The sequence below is a fragment of the Melopsittacus undulatus genome, chromosome 2, assembly GCF_012275295.1.
Source record: "Melopsittacus undulatus isolate bMelUnd1 chromosome 2, bMelUnd1.mat.Z, whole genome shotgun sequence".
NCBI lineage: Eukaryota > Metazoa > Chordata > Aves > Psittaciformes > Psittaculidae > Melopsittacus > Melopsittacus undulatus.
Window position 1 is genome coordinate 41,701,209 of NC_047528.1, and position 23,180 is coordinate 41,724,388.

Consider the following 23,180-nt stretch of genomic DNA (forward strand, 5'->3'; position numbering starts at 1 on the left):
ATGTCCTTAATTTTTGAGATTAAAGACTGACACTTTTTTCTTCACAAGACCCCAGCTCGTTCACATCAGAGAAGGACACAATCTGAGAACAAACCAGAACTGCAGTGGAAGACAGTCCACCTACTCCATTTATAAGAATGATTGTCATACACACCTGAAGAACAGAAACCCAAAAAAGAGGATGACTTTGCTTTTTCCAACACATCCCAAAGTCAGAGAGTCACATAAAATTGCTAAATCTACTACAAAAAAGTAACTGGAAGAAAGATCTAACAACAGGTTCTTGAGTACCTCAGTTTGTGGCAAAAAAATAACAGCTTCTTTTTAGAACACTTTTGCAGTTATTTTAAGTCGATACTTCATAGTAAAGTGAAACATGCCTGCTGGAAGGGGACAGGTGACATCCTAAATACCTTCCTAATAAAGCACATTTCAAACCAGCTACCAAATAAATGAACATTTGTAAACATCTGGGTAAAAACAAGGATTTACAAAAAGATTTCATGTGGAAACAAGACCCAACTCTGGTGCTCTTCAGATTAACCATATAGCCAAGAGGAAAAATACCACCAAAAGGAAAAAAGACAAGAGATTACATAGCTAATAGGAGGTATTGACACCCAAGAAGGCATTCAGACAGTTATTTACTCTGTAAAGTTGCAGTGCTGCATCTGTAAGCAAACTGGCAACTAACCATGTCTGGTGTGAGAAATACCATGATTCAACAAGTGGAAGGAACATATTTGTCAGAGTCACTGGTTAATTACTCAGGAGCCCGACTATCATGTAGGACACTAGAAGCTTCCCTTTACTCCAAGCTGTCACTAATCATTCCTCCAGCAGACCTCATGGAGAAGGGGAATTGCTTCCTCTTTCTCCCGTAGCTTTAACTTTCACTGCCATATCATCTCAGAAATGGCACTCTGAAATTCTGTTATACACCATTTCAAGTCCTGTGAACTTGCCAGCTTCTTTCAGCCCAGGAAAGAATGGAAGGCTTGCTAAAAAACAATACCTGCTCACCCTCTGCCAACGTGCACAGGGGCAGGGGCTTGTGAATTACTCATGATGCCCAGTTTTGAATCTGCTTGCTTGGAAAAAAGGCATGTGGGAGCTGGGAAACACAGGTATTATTAAGGAATATAGAAGCCCTCTGACTTCAAAATCAAATTTCAAACAGTATCTTATATATATGAAAATATTTGATTGACAGTTACCAGAATGTCTATCATCAGGAGTTAAAACATACTTTAAAAAATAATTACCAAAAACCAACCTGTCAAAATAATCTTCTAATGGAGATGATGTTCCAAGACCCCAAACTAAATACACATTTTTGAAAGGATTAATTTTACATAGTTGCATAGAAAGCATACTCTGAGGCTCACCTTAAACACATACAAACCTCATTATGTAGATAAAAAATAAGCATAATGACCTACAATAGCAGCATTGTACTATATTAAGATGCAGAGAAGTAATAGTCAGGAAACTTTCAAGGACAGATACCAAGTTTATAATTTGATACGTGAACCATAACTGTATTAACAGTAAAATAGAAAGTGTCCTCTGCTACTATTACCAGTACATTCATAGGGAAAACTAAATTAGAAATTGGTAATTATATCAATGTCATGAATATGTTTGCACATTTGAAAACTTCAGGCACTAGAAAACGCTGCTGAACCAATTAAATCCTCCAGAGATTAAAGCGTGCTTATCTGCAGTGTACTTTTTCTACCAGGCTCAAGTTTACTTTGCTCTTAACAGGCAATCTACCAGCTGTAGCAGCAGCCATGCAATAACAAGCTTCCTTTAGCAGCAATTTGTCTACACCAGCCATAAATGACTCACCTGTTCATGTCATGCTCCAGGAGTTACTTTGCTAAGCTTACAGCCTTCTACCACACAGCACACTATCCATTCCCTCCATAGGAGGGGTTGGGTTGGAGGGGCACTTTTGCTTGTTTGGGGCTTTTTATTACTCATGCCTTCTTCCTGAAACATGATATGAGTGCCTTGATCACCAAGGAAGTTAACCTTCACTTCTCACTGGCCACGCACAGACTTGACTGAAACATAAGCGTGTTCCAGGTTGTGTTTCAAAAAAGGGCATTGAAGGTCAAAACAAACTTTAAACACAAAAGAACTTTAAGTAAAAACATTAGAATACTCTTAACGTTATATGATCATCATGCATGTTCATTCTGACATTAAATTTTCTGGGTTTTTATTCAATAAACTGCTGTTATCATAACATATATATATATACATATACAAAAAGAAGAGACAGGAGCTAGTCTTGGTGGCATTTTTTAAATGTGAAACTTGGAACTAGCAACATAAACAGGAATAAAGTGAAAATGTTTATAATCCAAATAGTTATATCTGAAAAGCTCAGCTCCTGACAAAATGCAATCAGAAGAATGAATGGCTTTTTTTCTTTCAAGTTTTAATTTGGGGCCAGTGAGTAGCAGTAAAGGAATTATTGGCTTTTTTCCTTAGGTCAGAATCATCATTCATCATGATGAATGGTACTGTATGCAGTACAGATTACTCCTGCAAAAGAAAAGATCATAATCCTGGATTGGGACAACTTCAAGGAGCTGAGAAAAACAGAAGAGCAAGAGACATGACATGAGAAAATAATAAGCAGCAGACTTGTATGCACATATGGTAAAAAGACTGGAAAAGCCTCCTGCATGTTTGAAAACCAATGCATCTGTTGACAAGCAGTAAGAGACCTTTTAGTTATCTCTGTTCCTTACTGCTCTGTGTAAAGATTTCTGTACCAGATTCCCCACTGCTTTCATGTGGCAGCTCCAACCCTAACTTCATCGTGGTCATTCACAGGCATCAACTAGAGAACACATCCCTTTGAGAAATGTGCTCTCCTGGATGAACTCTCCCAGTGCGTTCAACAAATGAAACCACAAAACCTACGTGCCAAAAAGAATCATGAGAGTTCCCTTGGTGTCTGCAGGACGCCAAATGACAGCAGCACCAGGTACTGAGTGTGAATTAGAAACCTGTCACATCCTTATCCACCTGCTTATGCAATAGAGCTGAAAGGTATTTTGACATTTTAATATGAACAGTACTAGTAGAAACAGGAAGCTTTGAGACTATTATTTTTATGACACAGTAATAGCTAAAGACTGCTGTATTTGATAGGATGATACCTGAAGCAGCATAAAAACCAAAACGTGCCAACAGACCAGTAAAGCAGTACAATCTTGTAGCAACTGGTGATCCTACAGGAAAGCACTGTGCAATTTGGGCAGAACAGCTTGTGTGACTTGGTTCCTGTTCTGCAGAGCAGGGCTCTCTGGAGAGAGTCTGAAGTTGTTGATTGAAGAGTCCCCTGAAACCGATCCAAAGCAATTAAGCCCAGAATAAAAGCACGGAGCAGACCCTCCATAGTTTCACACAGGGCTCTTGTGGGTACATAACAGCCACCCTTCCACAAGAAGTGATCCATTACAATTTATGTATGCTGCTCCCTGTAAGATGGCAGGGAGCCCACGTGGCAGCAGCATGCCCAAGTGAATTAACTGACCTCTGTAACAGGACACCATGAAGACAAACTGATCCAGTACAGGGTTGAAAGTATTTTCTGTATGTTACACAGGTAACAGACTTAAATACTTAAAAACGGATGGAAAGAAGAGTATCACGCAGAAGTAAAGCTAGAGGTTCCTATAAACTCAAGCGATCCTAAAGTCAAACCTTATGCTCTACCTGTTATTACTTGAAATTAATAATCCCACTCAAAAACATGGCATAGATGCTAGCATGCTTCAAATAATTATGCAAAAGTCCCACATACATGGCAGAATAGAGCTTTTTATCAGTGTGCTTTTATCTTACTAGCTGTTAACCACAATGTACATGGCTGTGTAGGCCTGTACGAGCTGGGTGCTGTGTTCTACAAGGATGGAACAATCTGTGAGACTCCACAGAGTATTTTGGGCTTCCCACAGAGCTACAGCAAGAATTTTCAAATCTGCAAAGTGACCATCAAGCCAGTGGAATTCTGCAGCAGTTTTTCAGGTGGTGGGATACTATGCATAGAAAATCTAATAGTACAATCGCAAAGCATAACAGCAGGAGTTGGACAGCTAAAAACACTCCAATATTATAGGCTGCGTTGGCAAACACTCAATTAGCACTGCCCTGTTTCATTCTGATACTTTTCTTCAGGCTTAGCCTAACAGAAAAGCTCCTGACATTCCAATTTATGTTATTCTTGATGATTTATTACTTGATAGGTAATATGCACCAGAGTATACATACACATCCCTGGCTTGCCTGAGGTTGACACCTCCAGAAGTAACAGAATTCAGCTGAAGCACCCACTCCGTTGTCCTGCAAAAATCCAACTATTAATTGTCTTCTCAAGGTTTGACCTTTTCATGGTAGTCATGTGAAAACTCATAGAAGTGTATCAAATAGGGTGTCAACCCTAAAAGATTCAGACTGAGATAAGAAATCAAATGGCACTACAACTAAGCTTCTGTTCAGCTTATCGTTGGTATCGTTAAAAAGGATTGCTGAAGTTTTAACCTCTAATTTTCACTAAACTCAGAAAGTTCCCTTTGGAATTCCTATACAACAACTAGCAAGCATACGATATTAAGTAAAACTGCAGCACAGTGAGTGAACATACAGAAACAACATACTTGGGTTACATAAAGAAACATCAAGACCATTAATCTAGCAGAGTCTGGGCTGGTCTCCACATTTCTCACACTCCCAACTGTGATGCTGTACATTTTAAGGACATACCCATATCGAGCATAAGGGAAGGCCACAATAAACCCCAACATTCTGATGTGCTCTATATGATTTTTATACATTGCCTTCTTCTGTGATGATTTTGCAGACAGAAGGTCACTATGGAAGAAACATTCATTTTGTAAACTTCACACCACCCCACTAAACTGCAGATATTATTTTTAGTTCTCCCTAGCACTAAGCAGACAGGGAATCCAAGGCTCAGTGCCAGATGTAAACCCACTCCTTCTGAGCTGGCTTTAATCCTGTTGCCTTGCTCCCACTCTGCTCCCATGTCTAGGTCAGCGAATTTCCTCAAGGCTAAATCTGAATACATGCACACATGTGCCATGGATAATCTGGGTACATTTCTTCATGAATAATTCAGATAACAGTATAATGTGCTGCTCCTACTGAAAGGCCCCTTGATATTCTCTTTTGGCAAGGTTTGCCCAAAAAAGTGCTGCTGAAAAGTAGCCAACATCTTTCCTCTATATATAATGTAGCTGGTCTACAAAGAAAAGTGGATCCTCTCTACACACACTGCTCTGTACCACTCAAGCTTGCAGTCCTGCTGCACAGAAAATTAGGAGACTCTCATTGAGTATAACCACAAAGTCAGGCCAGAATTTTCTACAAAAGGGATACTTGTTTAAAATCTTTCTCCATAAAAAACAGTGTTGCACACAAGCCTAAAGCAAACGTTATGGGAAGAGCAGTATTTTCCATAGAAAGCTCTCCTAACAGATGCTACGGGATTTGCACATTAAAGCAACATTTCAGCATCTTAAATTATGGTTCTGTTTTAACATGTAGTTACAATAGCTTGTTTGGCAATTTGTATCCTAAACTGCTTAGACTGACACAAAAGCACCATGACACTGATGGCAGTCTGGTGTTCAGTATGGCTGCAGGTTGTACACGCAATCCCTTCTCTTTTTAATCTGCCCATTAGCAGGAATTCATTTTTTCACCTTAGACTACCGACCTGTAATTTTGCACACTGTGACAGAGCTGGGGCAGGCAGGAATCACAGAGCTCTGTGCATGTACTGCAGCCTGCTGCGGACATCAACCTGAAGGTCATACAGCAGCTTTTGGCACAGTGTTTAGCTGGAGTTTATGTGCTGCTTTGTTTCTGCCCTTCCAGCCAAACAGTCCTAAAGAAAACAACTGGATCTCCTCTGGCAAATAGGGCTCTGTTAAATATGTACTACCCTACTTCTATTTTTATTTAGAAATCCTAGTGGAACTTGAGATCAAGTTGTTAGGAATAATCAAGCCAAAGCAAATACAAACTATGAGAAGGCATATAAAAATACATTTCAACGAGTTAGCATTGCATGTCCTAATCATACACTGCTCTGTTACTGAATATTTACCCTAGTTCTGAAATACTCAAGAGCCCAGACCACTCCCAAAGTTCCTGGGACACTGGTCTTTTTCTCTCTATTATTTTCTTTTTTAATGAACAGAACAGGAAACCCATATCAGCCTCAGACAGTACATGAAATATATTTAGCATCAGCATCCTAAAAAAAAATAAATATTTATTAATGTTGCTAGAAAAAACAAAACTGTGAACAGTGTGGAGGGCAGTCACTGCTGTGCCCCAGAGGATAATATTCTGACTTTCCACAGTATGTTTTTTCAATGCATCATGGCTCTCTAAACAGCACTGTGCTGATCTACACGTTCTTGCCAAGAGTAAAGAAATAAAACATAACCCCAGTCATTTTAACAAAGAAGTTGCTTGTTAAGGTTTATCCACATGCAAAAATGAATTTTGTGACTGAAATACACCTCAAAGTTAGTTGTACCGGGAGGAGGAAAACCACAGAGCCATAGATGGTTGAGTTAGGAAAAAGCCACATTTCTATAATACTGGTTTTATCTTATCTAACAGCTTCTGCAAGTCTTGCACACAGGCTTTGAACAAGGATCTCTCTTGTGTTTGCATTTTAAATCAATTTAATCCTTCAGGAAAGTGCCATGTGTCCAATACTGTAGAAGCCCACCCATCTTCACTGGTTCCAGAGATGCAGAACAAGAAAAACCTTGCCATTCTGCAATTCCAAATTTCCAGAAAAGATCATAAAAACCTATCTAACTCTGAAGAGATAAAACGATAAAGGACTCTATGGATTCCATGAGAAAGCAACCAAATTTGACTGGAGATGAAGACAACTCACTATTACAAGCAAGTTATAAAGTGAGGAAACCTGGTTTAGCAGATACAATTCCTCCTAAGCACTGAACAGAGTTTCTCAAGAGCAGTGCCTCAACTATTTTGCCTTTCTTGCAAATAAACCAAACTGGAATACATCTAGGTAACTGCTTATTGGTTCATGACAACTTTCAGAGGCTCTGAACTGAAAAATGTAAGATGCATTATACTACACATGAACTTACTATACTACACGTGAACTTACTTTATGCCATCTACTCCATCTGAACAGTCTTCATGGCATGACAGACCCTGAAGAACATGCTGGAGGCTTTTGTTCAGTTGACTTAAGTAACTAAAACCACGTGGAAAGACAGAAAAGCCGTGTTTAAGCACTGTGGCTGAAGACAACACTCAAAATTTCACCTTGGGATGGTGAAATGACACCCCAAGCCCCTGCTGCTGCCATGGTTTATCCTCCTTGCCCAGAGACTGCCTGCGCAGGGAGCAGCAGAAATCCCAGCAGCATCATCCCCTCTAGAAGTAGACCAACTAATTAACTTCTCATTGGAAGACCTAATTCCCTGCAGCAGGGATTGGGAGGACTAAGCAGCCAATTTAACTTGAGAGGGATGGATTTAATCAGGCTTCACTTCCAACAGCAGGACATAAGGCTGTTCATTTCAAGTGGTATGGCAGAGTGGAGAGGCAAGAGGCAACAGAATACAACTTCAGACAATGGTAGGTTTTGTGCTGGTGAAGCACAACTCCACTCAGAATGAAGACTAGCTGAATTTTGCAAGATATATACCTAACTTGCATAAAAATGTAGAAATTAAGACTCTAATATGAGCTACAATGAGCCCTTTGGGGTGAATGCACATGTTTCTGTTTGCTTGGGTGGGGGAAATGTGTCCTTTTCCCTGCAGTCCTAAATATATTACTAGAACTAATCCTCTACAGCACAAACAGGCTTACCACTGACCAGGCTCAAGAGGAAGATTGAATTACCACAGTGCTTTCAGATCTACAAGATTGCCAAGAAGATTTATTTTCCCACCTCACTGATCTACCAGTTGTCACCTAATTAATACACCTGAGGGAGGCAAAAAATAACCTCTCCAAACAAAGAACAAAACCAACAAACTAGGTTAATGGATGAAAACACACATATCCAAAATGGATGCATGTTCTCTGGTACATAAAACAGATCACAAAAAGGGAGATCACTTAGTTCATGCATCCCTGAGGTAAGCACTTCCACACTTCGTGCTTTCACCCTGCCCTGTGACATCCAGTACTGTCTTTTTACACTTTGAAGACCTCTTCGGGGCAGATATAGCTATTCATTACATGATCATACCCTATCTTTCATTAGTAATGTCCTGCTTTATTTTGGAACCCATGGTTTTGCATGGCCTTAGTGTACCTATTTGTGTCAGAACATTAAGGTGGTAAGATATTGTATTACATTCTGTAGAGAACAGAATAGCACAAATCCTGTATATGAATTAAGTCACTTGCCTTTTTGCTTTAAGTTTGCTTTCCAGCTGCCCTCAAACACCACATTATTTAATACAAGACTTACAGTGGGTCTGTCTTTTTACCCAGCCATCTCCTTGAGCACTCCAGAGGTGCCTCAGACATACAGAACGCAAAGGTAGATGATGACACAGTTCACATATGGGACAAATGATAAAAGCCACACAGACATAAACTTTTCTCTTTTTTTCTTGTCTCTGAACTTGAAATAGTATCTGAACCCACAAAGGAAACTAAACCAGATGGCAGAGGACAACTGGTGCCACGAGGGAACCATACCAACATTGCTGAAAACTCTGCATGACCTGGACAGCAAACTCCATGACAGGTCTGTGAAATTCATTGAGGTGTCTGGATTTTACCTTGGAGACTTCACCTTGGAGACACTAAAGATGCTCAGGGAGTTCCAAGTAAATGGGAAGACGGATGGAAGAGACGCACGGAAGGCGAGCTGTGCACATCAAATGCTATACCAAACTCTAGCAAAAGCAGAGATTGGTAGGAGTCAGCCACACTACTATTCTGCAGTGGCTACTTAGAAAATTAATCTTTTTTAGTATTCATCTTAATAAACACTACCTTCCAGCATTTTGGGCCAACATTTTTACCATCTCTAATAATCAGACTCTCCCCGTTACCAAGACATACATAAGCTAGCCAAACCTTTTGGAAGTCAGTTTTCTATCTAATTATTTTTAAAAGGAATTGCCTCTATATTTTACAAATAGGACAAAACCATAGAAACACATAATCAGAAGAGGAACCCTGATTTGGTGTTCACAGATGCATACAAGCTCCTTTCTTTCCATAAAATAGCCTTATTATCTGGTCACTGTGTTACCTACAGCCACTCACTTTGAGCTTACATAATTTCATATACTTATTCTATATTTTATTTTGTCTTTCTGGAAATACAGTCCTCTCTAATGCGTCTTCTACACCCCAAATAATGCGGTGGTTTTCAGGAACTGAAAAAGGAGAAATTAATTAAGTCTTTCTACAAAAACAGCAAATAAGAGTATTTAAAACTATTCCTTTTCCTCTCCTAAACATTAACCAGGGACAAACAGGATCCATATCACCATCTACAAACAGTTAATTTTAATATTTATATTATTTCTTCTGTTTGGGACATAAAAGAAAATTATTATGGACAAGATGTTCAAAACTGGAACTTCAGGATAGCTTTGCAAGCCTAAAACATGATGCACTCTCATTTTCAGAAAAGAAATGCTGAATCAATCACTAAGGAAAACGAAAATAAAACTAAAATGAGTTTTGTGTTTCATTTCCCAAACCTGTCAAAAACTGTTAAAGAGAAAAAAAAGAGTGCAAGACTCTTCATGTGAGGCTGTATAGCCCATGCCCACGTAGGCTGGAGATAATGAGGCTGCTCAGCAAACAATTCTGCATTCATTGCAAGCCTTTAGCATCCACTCTTTGAGTCATTGTTTCTCAGTCCATGAATGAATTTGACCCACACAAACAAATTCTCTTCTGGTCTCTCCAAGACTTGTTTTCTTGATAAATCTGGGACAACCTGCCCTTCTCATGGAAAACAGTGTTACCTCTTCCTCTGCCATCAGTGTGCACTCAAGCCTTATCTAGCAACCAAACTGTGAAATTCTCCCACTTCCTGAAGAATACTTCAAAACCCAGAGCCCATCTTTTTTATCACATCTGTTGTATCTATTCAAAATGCAGCCTATCAGATGACTCAACCTGTGCAGTATTTTAGCACAAATTGAAACGATGCTGTACATATATTTACTCATGCCAAAACTTTGCTGCCATTTAACTCATGCTCCTGACACATAAAAATGAAAGCACAGAAGAAATACGAATGTAAAGTTCATAAATATTCCTCTTCAAACATTTCTAACTTACATTCATCAATAAAAAGCCTTACAGAACAAGCTATTATTACAGTATAAAAGCCTCCTCTGAATAGCTAAAATGAAACATTTTGTACCCATGCCTTGTTTCTCAGAATAAACTTATGGCCTTGCTTTACTGAAATACATTATTTAAGAGACAGCTATCACGCTCTTGGAATAAATAAACATTTTTGACTTTCAGCCCCTGCAGCAATGACAGAGCAGGGATCTGGGTTACAAAAAGGCTGCCCCCAGGGCTCTTGTCTCTGATGTTCTCTGCTTCCCTAGCTCTTATCACAGCTTTACGGTTGTCTGCAAAATACTCCTCTATTTGGTTGTGGTGGTCTAAATTTTCGTAAGGGGAAAGAGTTGATAAGGCATTTAGTTTTGCAATTAGATATAAGGAAGAAACTATTTACTGTGAGGGTGGTGAGACACTGGAACAGGTTGCCAAAAGAAGCTGTGGATGTCCCATCATTGGCAGTATTTAAAGTCAGGTTGGACAGGGCTTCAAGCAACCTGGTCTAGTGGAAGGTGTCCCCATCCATGACAGGGGGCTGGAACTCGATGATCTTTAAGGTCCCTTCCAACCCAAACCATTCTATGATTCTACGATAGGATTTCTACTTTGCCTTGAAACAGCCTAGTCCTCCCAACACACGGCTGTAGCAGAATGCCACAGCTAGAGAGTATAAACACAAGAGCTAAACCCTACTCAGGTCTGAGCACAAAACCACTTTTCTTTCACAGCCAGTTGGGCTTCGTTTTGAAACCCCCTAACAATATACTTGGATCATTGCTTCTCAGGTTTCTAAAAGAAATACAAAATGCAGCAAGTTCTTGCTTAACTAGAGAAGACAACTATCTTCACTAATACAAATCAATTACAGTATGATTAGATTTTGGATGCCAGTGCAGAACAAAAACCAAAAATAATAAATCCCCAAAACAGGTTTATTCATATTTCAATAAGAAAACTCACAATCTGAACTAGCATAATAATTAAAATAAATAAAACAAAAAGTACAAAAAGAGAACAGACCAGAAGCCTCTACCCCCAGAGAACAGGCAACTCAAGTTAATTGTCAAAAAGCATTGATTTGTTTCACACAATTAAAATCTGCTTAACAGAATAAAATCAGCATTTCATGGTAGAAAGGGCATTTCTTGGTGGCTGGGAGAAGGGTATGCCTGCTATGTTTATAAACTCTAACTTCTGGTTTAAATAAATAAATCTGTTCCTGGGGTTGTGAAGAAAATCTGCCAAATATAAAGTAAGACAACACGGTCATCTAATTTCTACAGACAGACTCCGTGCATCCTAAATAATTCTCTAATGACAGCAATAAAAACTAGCAAATCTCTAGCTCTTATTCAGAAGCTACTAGCCAGAACTAAACAGTCAACTACCCTCATCCACTTCAGCTGGCTGCTGCTATGAAAAGTTACAAGCAGCTGCAAACACAGTAATAACTGGGGAGCAGGGGGGAAAGTCAGAAACTTCTGCTCCTGTCCTCACCAGTCAGATGGCTCCAGATGTTTTTCTCTCCTCTTGTAATTAAATGGCAAAAGAAAGAAACCCCCCCCCCAACAAAAGGATCTGAGCATCCACCCCCATACAGACAGCTGAGCTCTGGGTTTGACAACATGCCAAAGTACTGCTCCAGAACACAAGAAAAGCCACTGGCTCCTACTTTTCAGCTCTGCCTACAATTTGCAGGCTTTCAAATAAAGGTGTTTTGTACCACCTCACATTCTCATTTTTCATTCAATCACAACAAATAACTTTTAAAGATGTTATCTTCCCACCTGGTGTTATCAAAGCACATAATGCATGGGGTTTTATTGGTCATCTGCTAAAGAAATTTGCAGGGACTGTCAAAAAGTGTTGCTTTTTTCTGCTAGTAACAGCCCCTTTTGTGGTCACAGTGAATGCACGTGTATTGCTGCTGGTTGAACAAAGCAACGGGCCCAAAGCCAAAATTCTCATTCTCACCTACATTGTTTTTTGAGCTACTGCACTAGCATTAATCTCTTGGAAGTCAATTATTACCCTTTCACTTTCATAAATTACATCCTCTATTAAAATCATGGCTAGCTGTCTTCCAACTTGACCAGAGGACATCTCGCACACCCTTCCTTCATTCCAGAGTGACTTAGTGTGGTGCTGAGCTCAATATTGCCAAGAGGAGTAACACCGTAACACCACAGCTTTGCAGTCATCTCTGGCTAGTCTGAAATCAGTATAAATTCTGGAATGGCTATCTGACCCTTCCCTTTCTTCACCACTCATTGTTACCTTGTGCCTCCAACTTACCTGTCTTGGTGTAAATGGTATTAGGGCTGCATAGTAAAGCAAACAAGGGAAGCGGCTTGGAACTAATCCAGCAAAGGAGAGGGAAAAGCAAGTTTAACGCCAGTCAATTCCCTGATCCTGTTTTCTGTGTGGCTGCACAAACAGTTGTGCTGCCACGAGGACAAAGCTGAGAGGAAGGAACGAGCGAGGGGTCCAGGCTGGAAGAGAACAGGATCACTTCTCTCAGTAGTGGTGCCAACTGACATTGGCTGGAAATGGCTATGGCCTAAGATGGAAAATTAGGTTGTCTTAAAATAACAGCTGTGAAAAATACTTTCTAAAATAATATGCAGCACAAAGCTCACATAACCAACAGAGAACAGAAGCACATATTTGAAGAACTTGAAAGTGTGTAACAACAGCAGCTATTTTACAATAAACAGTGAAAAGCTGCAGAAGACTGCCAGAGCTAGCAACCTGCAGCCGAATTTCATCCATTCAGAACTAGACTTAAGCACAGATCAACAACTACAGACCTGCACAGACCTAGCCAACAACTGGTAACAAAATCCAGGAGGGGAATAAGAATATTCCACCTTCTTTTCTTTTTGATACCTTAAAACACCTGTTAGTCAGATACTTGTGAATCACATCTCTAGCTGTTCATCTACTACCCTTATTGAAATGTTTTTCCCTGGAAATCAAGTACTGAGCAACCCTTGTGCAAGGGACTCTCTCTTTATTAACGATAATGAAGTTAAAAAGAATCCTGACAGACAAAATTTAGACTATCTTGTCAGAACAAGATCAGCATTTAAAACAGGGAGCCTGTCCACACTGACCACTTTCATAATAAAGTTCTATCTATAGTATTGGCATGGTTTAATTCCATACGCACAAGGACATTTCCTCCATGAGGAAAGAAGGAATGAAAAGGTTCAGTCACAAAAAGCCTCCCCAGTGTAAACGTATACACGATTTTGCATATTCACAATAGGGACCCACTATCTTACAGCATGACTTTGTCTCACAAACTCATGGTAACAGAGCAGACCTATCCCAGAAATAAATCTGATTCAGCATCTTCTGCCAACAGCAGGATCCTTGGCTCACTTCAGTCCATATGGCCAAACTGAAAGGACACTCTGGCTCTTAGCTTGCCAGAAACGATCCCCTCCATTTCACGCTCCTTCTGCATGCTCTCTCCTGGCAGAGCCCAATAGCGGTAGCAGCTGCCAGCCAGTTAAGTGCAGTTACCTCCACTCAGGATACTGCCTGCTCTATCTTTGATGATGGCTCAAGTCACAGCTATGTACACAATCTAAACCCTTCCTGTGTTATAATCTCTGCCAGTATGATGGCTCAAGTAAAAATTACCATACTAAGAACTTTCCAGTCATTTTCCCAATACTTCCTACCCTGTCCACTTAAGGAAAACAAACAACTGGAGTAGATGTAGTAAGTCAGCTAAGTTGTTTCAGTAAACTCCAGCACTTGTAACAGGACATGTTTTTCCTCCATACATCTGTGAAAACTGGGGGGAAGGTGTCTTAACTTACTCAAAGGAACGACTGTTACTAAAAGGTCTTTTTCTTGCTGTCACCATGCTAAATCGATGATCAAACCTACTCTTCAAACTGCCATCGCTCACATACTCTATACTGAGAGGAGAAAGGAGTCTGCCTCACATCTGATGCATGAGCCAAAGCCTGTTAGACAGTCGGGAAAATACAGTCTTAGGTCTTTTTTTCCAGTTGGCACTTTATCAACAATGTCTCCACCCAAACCTAGGATTGTTTGTAGCACTACTAAGTAAGCCCGAGCAGGACCAGGTGTCCTTAGCATGACCTATGTGCAGGACACGGACCACTGGCCAAACCTGATGGTTTCCACACCATCAGGGTGTGCGTGAAAGCACAAGCCTCCTCCTCACCAGTCTGTTTCTTCCCAACACTTAACACCACCGTAAAGGCGGTTTACTATGAATTCTGCAGTCTGTTCATTGAGCAAGACTGAGTGCTTGCTACGGAAGCTGCTGCAAGATTTCAGACCTCCCCGCGGAACGACCAGGGATAAAGAGCGGGACTCCGTCTCCCAATGCACCCGCGTTTCGCAGGGCCTGGTTCCCCAGGCCTGGCAGGGGTCGGCCCAGCACCCCAAGGCAACTTGGGGCGGTGTGTCCCCTCCTCCTTGCTCCAGCCCTCCGGCTGCCGTCCGAGCTGCCTAGCCCAGCACAGTGTAGGGGCAGTCCCGGTACAGCTGAGCTGCCCCTGCTCCGCGGATACGGTCCCGCAGCTGCCCGCAAGCGCTGCGCTGCCGCGTCCGAGCACTCCGACCCCTTCGCGGCTGCAGGCGAAAGGCAAGAGAAGGAAAGCGGGCGAACCCCGATCAGCGCCCCCTCCCCGTGCCCCCGCCGCCACTCGCCTGGTTGGGGTCGGTGGCCCGGAAGACGTGGCAGGTCATGGGGGAGTCGGGATTGTCGGGCTGCGCCTTGATCAGGTAGGCGAAGTAGGTGAGGTCGTGGCTGTTGTGGATGAAGCGGACGATGTGCTGCGCCTTGTGCTCGAAGATGAAGACGGCGGGAGCGGGGCTGGCGGGGCAGCCGGTGCCAGCGGGACGGCCGGGACTGGCGGGTCCAGCGGGCACGCAGCGCAGCGTAGGGGAGCCCAGCAGCAGCAGCACCTCGCGGGCCGGCACCCCGCTGCCTAGCGCACCGCCGGGCTCCTGCCGCTGCCCGCGGCGGCGGATCTCCGCCATCAGCCAGGGCAGCATGGGCTGCGTGGTCCGCCTGTCCAGGCACGACGAGCCCACGTACCACAGCCTGAAGCGCTTCTCCCCTGGCAGCACAGGCTGCGGATCGGGTTCGGGCTCCAGCGGGTGGGAGAGCGGCTCTCCCTCCCCTCGCTTCTCCATGGTGGGTTCCCGGGGTGAAGAGCGCGCTGCTCTGCGGCCGCTTTCCCCCGGCGCCAGGTGCAGCCAGCGCGGCCTGCGCTCGGCCGCGACCGCCGCTAAAAGTGCATCCCGGCTGGCGCGTCCCCGGAGCCGCGCCGCCTCCCTACCGACCGACCCCGAGGGGCGGGGAAGGACGGACGAGTCACCCTCCTCCTCCTCCTCCTCAACGCCCCGGGGAGGAGCGGGTAGGCTACGCCCCGAGCGGGCTGCGCGGCCCGGCCACCGCCAGCCGAAGGGGGACGGCACCGCTCCGGGAGCCACACAAAAATACAGCGTGGCCTGCGCTCCCCAAGCTGCTGCCGGTCCCGCCGCTCCTGGGGCTCGAGGGGACTGGTCTCTCCTTGCACCCCACGACGTGACCGGAGGAGGAGGAGAAGGAAGGTCGCCGAGCGGCAGAGGGAAGGAGGTGCAGAAGCCACCAGAGCCGCCCCCCGGCCCCTTTGAAACAGCTCCCCAGGGTTTTCTGAGTTGGTTTTGATTTTGGTGAGGTGCCCCCGCCTGGTTCTGATCCCGCCGCTACCTCTCCTCTCTTCTGCTTCTCTGGGGGAGAACCAGCAGTGCAGCAAACGTGTGGAGGTACTGCTAAGGATGCAGTTAGAGCAGCGCCTTCCTGCCGAGTCACCATCAAACCAGAGTTTAATGAAGCCTGATTCTTATTTTTTTTTTCTGGTTTCTTTTTCCTGCTTCAGTTTTCAGTTGCGGTTTGTGTTGGGTTTTTTCTTTCCTCGCTATCGCGATAACATTTCTTGACAACGAAAAATCCGCCACCTACTGTAGATGCTAGTAACTAGTTTCCCCTACCTGAGAAAGTAGCTGGGCAAGGATTTTCCCACTCATACAGCATCCATATCCATTTTGCAATTGTCTGGTTTGGTGACTATCCTTGTGTTTACATCTGTAGCGACAAAGGTGGTAATTCCCAGTAACATGCTATTATGTCAACCCTGATTTATCCTGGCATAGGGAAAGAAGAAAAAGGTCTGCAGTTTGCGCTGAGGAGCTATGCAGTGTAACAAGGCTATTTGCTAGGTTTGGGCAGGGAGGGATCATATAGCACAGCAGGTACCAACCTGCAGTAGTCTAAACTGACATAAAATCTGTCATCAATATTTTAATAGTGTTAACAAGAAACTATCCTCATTTCCTGAGCAAAGTGTTTTGCTCTTCTTTTTCCCAATTCAATCATCTGATCTATGCATCTTGGTTATCAGTTGTAATCTTTTCATGTTCTGACTTGGGAAAGCCTCAAACACACCTCCTCCCACAACATCCTATGATGATCTGTTCTTAGAATGGGGCAGCTAACACAGGAAGTCTCACGTAGGCTGGACACCAGCTTTAATATTTGCTACAACCATACAAGTGAAAGTCAGAATGCAGTTGCTTTCCCGAGCTGTTTTCAGCCACTTTTAACATCTGAACTGCATAGTTGTACAGTAGATTTTACAACTGGGGTAGTCAAAATAATAAAGGCCAGTTTGTTGGGGTTTTTTTATAACAAATCTAAAAGTTTCCCATCCCTCAGTCTGCACAGTGCGCATTAACCCTTTAGGTGGGAACATTACTTGACATTCTGTGCCCAGGCACTGTAGCACTGGCACCAGTTTAATGCTGCAATGGACTGCTCGTTTTCTGCCAGTTCAGTTCTGTGAGCTGCCTCTCATTGAACTGACAGCACTCACAGATACTGCTGCTGGCATGAAGGAAGCAGGTGAAGAGGGCAGCGAGACTGCTCACTGCTTTTGGGAACGGTTGGTTAGATGATTCATCCAGAGCGTGAAGCTTAAATTCAGTCACTTGAATGCAAAGACTGATGTAAACTACCTGGGAAATGAACTGAACACTGGGCTTGCACTAAAGCAGCGGCAAAAACCCCTCAGACATTCTGTCGTGATGATTTTATACAGGCTGATCATGAAATGGCTCTAACGAAGCAGCCTAAGGGGGAGGCTGCAATATCCTGAATTGCTTCAGCTACTTACAAATGCCCTCTCAGAGACTATTAGATCATTTTCTATTATGTTTTATACCACCTACCAAACCCAGGTTGCAGACAACTACCTACGTTTTCAGGTGCTGTGGCAATACAAATAATAAATAATAATAATGAAATGTGAAGGCATTCATGTGAACATATTTTCTTAAAATACCAAAAAGAGGCTGAAACTCATAGAATCATTGAGTGGTTTGGGTTGGAAGGGACCTTAAAGATCATACAGTTTCAAACCCCCTGCCACGGGCAGGAACACCTTCCACTAGGCCAGGTTGCTAAAAGCCCCATTAATTCTTTTAAGCAACCACAGACTCACTGATGTTCTCACATTGTTCAAATGGAACAAGAAGCCTTCACTTGAAGATGCTACAGAGCTCTGTTTTCAGCTGCTAAGGATGCACTCCAACTTTTGAAATTATTTTAGTGGGTAGAACTGTGAGGAACAAATCCTTACATTGTCACTCTTGGGCCAGTTACATAAAGCTGTTTGGTTTCTCCATCAGTTGGGTGATTTGTTTAATATGGTATGAGATCTGGTTATTTTGATCTCATTACTCTTTATACAAATCTCTTGTAAGACAAAATTAATCCATATGAACTCTACCAGTAATATTTTAACCACCTTCAAAATCAGATTCTCAGATGTTAATCCAAAGTTACTCTTCTTGCTTCAGCTTTTTATGCCTCTCTGAACCAACTCTGCATAGTAATCCTTCTTAGCTGTCCATTATCTTTATCCACTTACTTCATCATTTCTTTCTTATCCTTTAATCTGCCTACCACCTTTTATCCCCCCATCTCATTAATACTGCTTCATTAGAAACTCAGTCCTTTAGAGAACTTTTCTGCTTGATTGGTCCCCTTTTCTCATTTCAGTTGTAAGATGTCATGCATCTTTAAGTTAAAACTTCCTAATTTCTCTCATATTGAGCACAGTATTCTTTTGCCTGTGACCTCTGACATGCTCCTCATGCTATTTCTCCCCTGGTGTTGAAAACTATAATGGTAACAAAAATATCATCCTCTAATTCTTTGCACAGTATAGTTAGGAATTAACCTGAACTATATAATCCTAATAGCTCAGTTAATGGGAAGCAGAAACTTTGGGATAGAGAAGGAAGCAACCTTCCATAGTCCTTATCCAGAGAGCTTTGAAAATACATGTCAGTTCTTGATGAAGGAGTGGTTTCTCTCCAGGTCATCCCAAACAGAAGTATAAATGCAGCACCCATGCAGAGGTATGACAGACAAAGCTTCTGATGAGAGGACACAATTATTTTAAAAATCCTTTTTTAATTATTAGCCAAGCTTCTTAAAACAAATTGTAAAATTCAAAGTGAAAACTATATTGGAAGATCTGAAGTACATAAAGTACTCTGCTCAGTAATTGCCATACCATGTGCAGCAAATACATCCTCAGCTGATCAAATGAAACTGACCGTGTTCCCAGTCAGGCTTTTTTGAGTTGCTGATAACCTGCCATTGATTTCTGTTGACTGAACAGCCATTAGATGCAAAATCTAATTCAAATAAGGTATATTATTGAAGTGACCAAGTGATAATTAACTAAATATAAGTAAATGCCTCTGAACATTTTGGATTCAATATGTTTGTCAGTGGAGTACTACATGTAAAGATTTTTTTTTTCCTCCTGTTTATTAAAGGAAGTATTTTTTGTTCATGAAGAGAATGCTTTGATGATGTATACTGATAATATATGCTGCACCATAGCAGCCATTTCATGTATCATATCTGGATCATCAGTTCACATTCAGTGATAAAGGATTTAAACCTGCAATCCACACTTCTCAGTAATTTCTTAAGGAGCAGAGAGACCTCAGCATCTCACATGATCAGACTGTTAATGGCTGGTAATTATCCATCCCCTTAAGCTTTCTAACCACAATTTTAATTGCAGAAAAAAATATTAAGTTATTAGAGGAGCTGTAGACTTGACTTTACAATCCCATAATTTAGGTATAACTTTAATCAGGTTGGACTAGAGCACTTTATTTCAGTAATATGCCCTGTAGCTGGAATTGCTTCTCTTCCTATTGCTTTTCTAAGAATGCTGTCACTCAGCTCTGGGATTTCAAGGTCCACTACTGTATTTGCATTAAATTTACCTAGTAAATTTTTATTTTACTCTCAGATTGCCTTTTAGTAAGGTCTGAGATACAGGCATTTTTACTTTAGAAAACATTTTATTAAACCAGTCTTATTTGAAGACTAATGAATTAACTTTTGGAAATATAATTGAAGTATTAGAAAGGAAGTTCAGTAGACTGGGCATATTACCAAGGCTTTAAAGTTTAGCTGCTAGAGAAACTCTGGTGCCTCCTCTATTAAGTATGTAAAAACATTGCTAGAAAGAATGAAAACTGTATCTTTTGCAGGATGTATAGAGATCATTATAGTTTAAAATATGATGACAAAGGTTTGAGTAAGACATAAGCAGTCTTGTAGAGCCACACCAATAGCAGGAGACACTCACTGCAATTTGTTCACAATAAAAATGAGGAAAAATTAATCTGATGGGGGCTGGGTGGTTTGAGGCTTTTTTTCTTCCCAAATAGCACTAATCTTTTTTGATCATAATGACATAAGAATTTGTTCTGCCAAACAAGAACCACTCCAAAACAGATTTAGGTGAACTGGAGTGAGCAAAGTTTTTAAGAGAATAATCCCCGACTAGAAATTTCATAAACATCTCTAGAACTTAAGGCAAACTACCACATTTCACATCTTTGTTCAATATATCATTATTCAATTTAATGTAGCACTGATTAAGAGAAAAAATGCATTATATTTCTCTTCAAAGCATCACTTGATTGTGGAAAAATTCTTCTTTGCTATTTTGACATGTAACAGTCATCTTTTCAAACTTTCTGGCACAGCAGACTTTGAATCCAGTGAAGAACAACAATGTTTTTTGTTTAAAACTAGGTTGTAATCTCCAGGCCTGTTTTTTTAAGGTTTCTCCCCAAAAGAAGGACATCAGATCAGCTCACTAAAATCCCCGTTGCTGAGATAATAGGGTTTGGTGGCTGTTAGCAGCTCAGGCCAGTTGCAAAGCTAGTTATTCCAGAAGATAAAACAACTTCCTCAAGAATTTCCACATTTCCAATTAGTTCTCCTTTTATATAAAGGAGACATTTACTTCCCTACTATTCCCTGACTACTGTAGTAACACACCAAAAAAAGAAGAGTACTGCAGCTGCTGGAGCCTACTTCTCTCTCTGACAGTGCCCACTATCCCTACCTCATTTTGTCATTTGGAAAGGATCCTGGTCCCCTCCAACCCTCCAGCACTATAAATTATGACAGAAATTTTGGTCACTGCCAAAGCTATAAGGAACATCTTTATATTATTCCACAAATATATTATTACAAAGTATGAACCACAGGCCAGAAAGGTTAGCAGATAATGTAGTGGAGTGCATAAGTAACATGGAAGAGAGATGACTTGGAAAGCAAGAGTACTTCAAAGTTAACAAATTGTATCTGCTCAAGAGGAATAGGAAAACAGAATCATAGAATAGTTATGGTTGGAAAGGACCTTAAGATCATCTAGTTCCAACCCCCCTGCCATGGGCAGGGACACCTCCCACTAAAATACTATTAGACTTCAACAGTGTATCACTATTAAAATGGTATTGCAACTTCACCACTCAGTATTGTATGTCTGGTAGAAGGTATAGCTTACCATGAACAACAGGGTGCTTGTCCCAGCACAGTACCAGGAATGGTGCCAGTGTAGCTGCCAGGAAAAAAAAGAACAGATGGGAACCCCATAATCCTCTGTCTCATTGTCCTTGACTCTTTCCTAGGTAAACCGACATCTGTTGTCTTGACTCTGTTGACTACTGAGCATCTCTTGTTTTCCAACATTGCCATCTGTGAGAAGCATCATACAGCACACCCGTGTTTTGTGCACCACACTCCTATTCCTCTACTCATTTTAAATATATAATTCAGCATCCTTCTCAAGCTTCATGTCTGCTTGCAGCATCCAGTACTTGCCAGTTCAGAAGCATCACTGGGAAAGAAGCTTGTCTTGCTTTCATTTGGCCATGCTCTTAGATTAATATCTTATTTTAAAACACCTCTAAATGGCCTAAGACACAGCAGAGATGACATTCATGGGAAACAGAATAATTCTATGCAACCTTAGTAGTATCAAGAACACTGGAATATTATTTTTCAGATTCAGAAGTACTTCACAGGGGAATTAAGCAACTGGGCCACTTTCAGTGGCAGACAAGTGTATTTCTAAGTGTGACATAAAACCACTGAAAACTAGGCTGCAAAACAAAACATGGAACAAGGATTTTAGAGTGGTTAAACTGCATTAAAACCTTGGCTAGAGAAATTCAAATACTTGTTCTATGAACAAGATACAGCTCTAGAAAAACCTACTTGAGATATATAAATGGGAAAAAAAAAGTAAATCAAGGATAGGCCCCAACAGAACTGTAACATGACACTATTTAAACAGCAAGTCATAATGTAGAAATGTTAGTATAAGTAACTATTTTAAGATACAGTAAATATACAGTGTATGATATATATTATCATTAAAATGCTGAATGCTAAGAAATCTTTATGCTCTTTTTAATAATTAACCCAGAACTTAGAATCATAGAATGGTTAGGGTTGGAAAGGACCTTAAGATCATCAAGTTCCAACCCCATGAGCAAGGACACCTCACACTAAACCATGCCACCCAGGGCTCTGCCAAGCCTGGCCTTGAACACCTCCAGGGATAGAGCATTCACAGCTTCCCTGGACAGCCCATTCCAGTACCTCACCACTCTAACAGTAAAGAATTTCCTCCTTATATCCAATCTAAACTTCCCCTGTTTAAGTCTGAATCCATTACTCCTTGTGCTATCACTACAGTCATTAAAGAAGAGTCCCTCCCTGGCATCTTTATAGTCCCCTTCAGATACTGGAAGGCTGCTATGAGATCTCCACACAGCTCCTCCAGGCTGAACAGCCCCAACTTTCTCAGCCTGTCTTCATATGGGAGGTGCTCCAGTCCCCTGATCATCCTCGTGGCCTTCCTCTGCACTTGTTCTAACAGTTCCATATCCTTTTTATGTTGAGGACACCAGGACTGCACACAACACTCCAAGTGAGGTCTCACAAGAGCAGAGTAGAGGGGTAGGATCTCCTCCTGTGACCTGCTGGTCATGCTGCTTCTGATGCAGCCCAGAATACGGTTGGCTTTCCGGGCTGTGAGTGCACACTGCTGGCTCATGTTCATTTTCTCATTGACTAACACCCACAAGTCCTTCTCCGCAGGACTACCATGAATTTCCTTTTTGCCCAACCTGTAGCTGTGCCTGGGATTGCTCCGACCCAGGTGTAGGACCTTGCACTTGGCATGGTTAAACTTCATGAGGTTGGCATCAGCCCACCTCACAAGCGTGTCAAGGTCCCTCTGGATGGCATTCCTTCCCTCCAGCGTATCAACAGAACCACACAGCTTGGTGTCATTGGCAAACTTGCTGAGGGCACATTCAATCCCACTGTCCATGTCACTGACAAAGATGTTAAACAAGACCGGTCCCAA

The 23,180-nt window shown here is 41.8% G+C and overlaps 1 protein-coding gene across 4 annotated transcripts in view; it reads right to left on the minus strand.

Moving 5' to 3' along the window:
- The window catches only part of TBC1D4 (TBC1 domain family member 4), a 102,729-nt gene extending 87,027 nt beyond the window's left edge, over positions 1-15,702 (minus strand). For all 4 annotated transcript variants that reach the window (XM_031048088.2, XM_031048086.2, XM_031048089.2 and 1 more), the window contains exon 1: positions 15,082-15,702. In XM_031048088.2, coding sequence (XP_030903948.2) covers positions 15,082-15,570 — 489 coding nt within the window. In that variant the 5' untranslated portion in view covers positions 15,571-15,702. The remainder of the gene's footprint in view (positions 1-15,081) is intronic.
- Between the last annotated feature and the right edge of the window lie 7,478 nt (positions 15,703-23,180).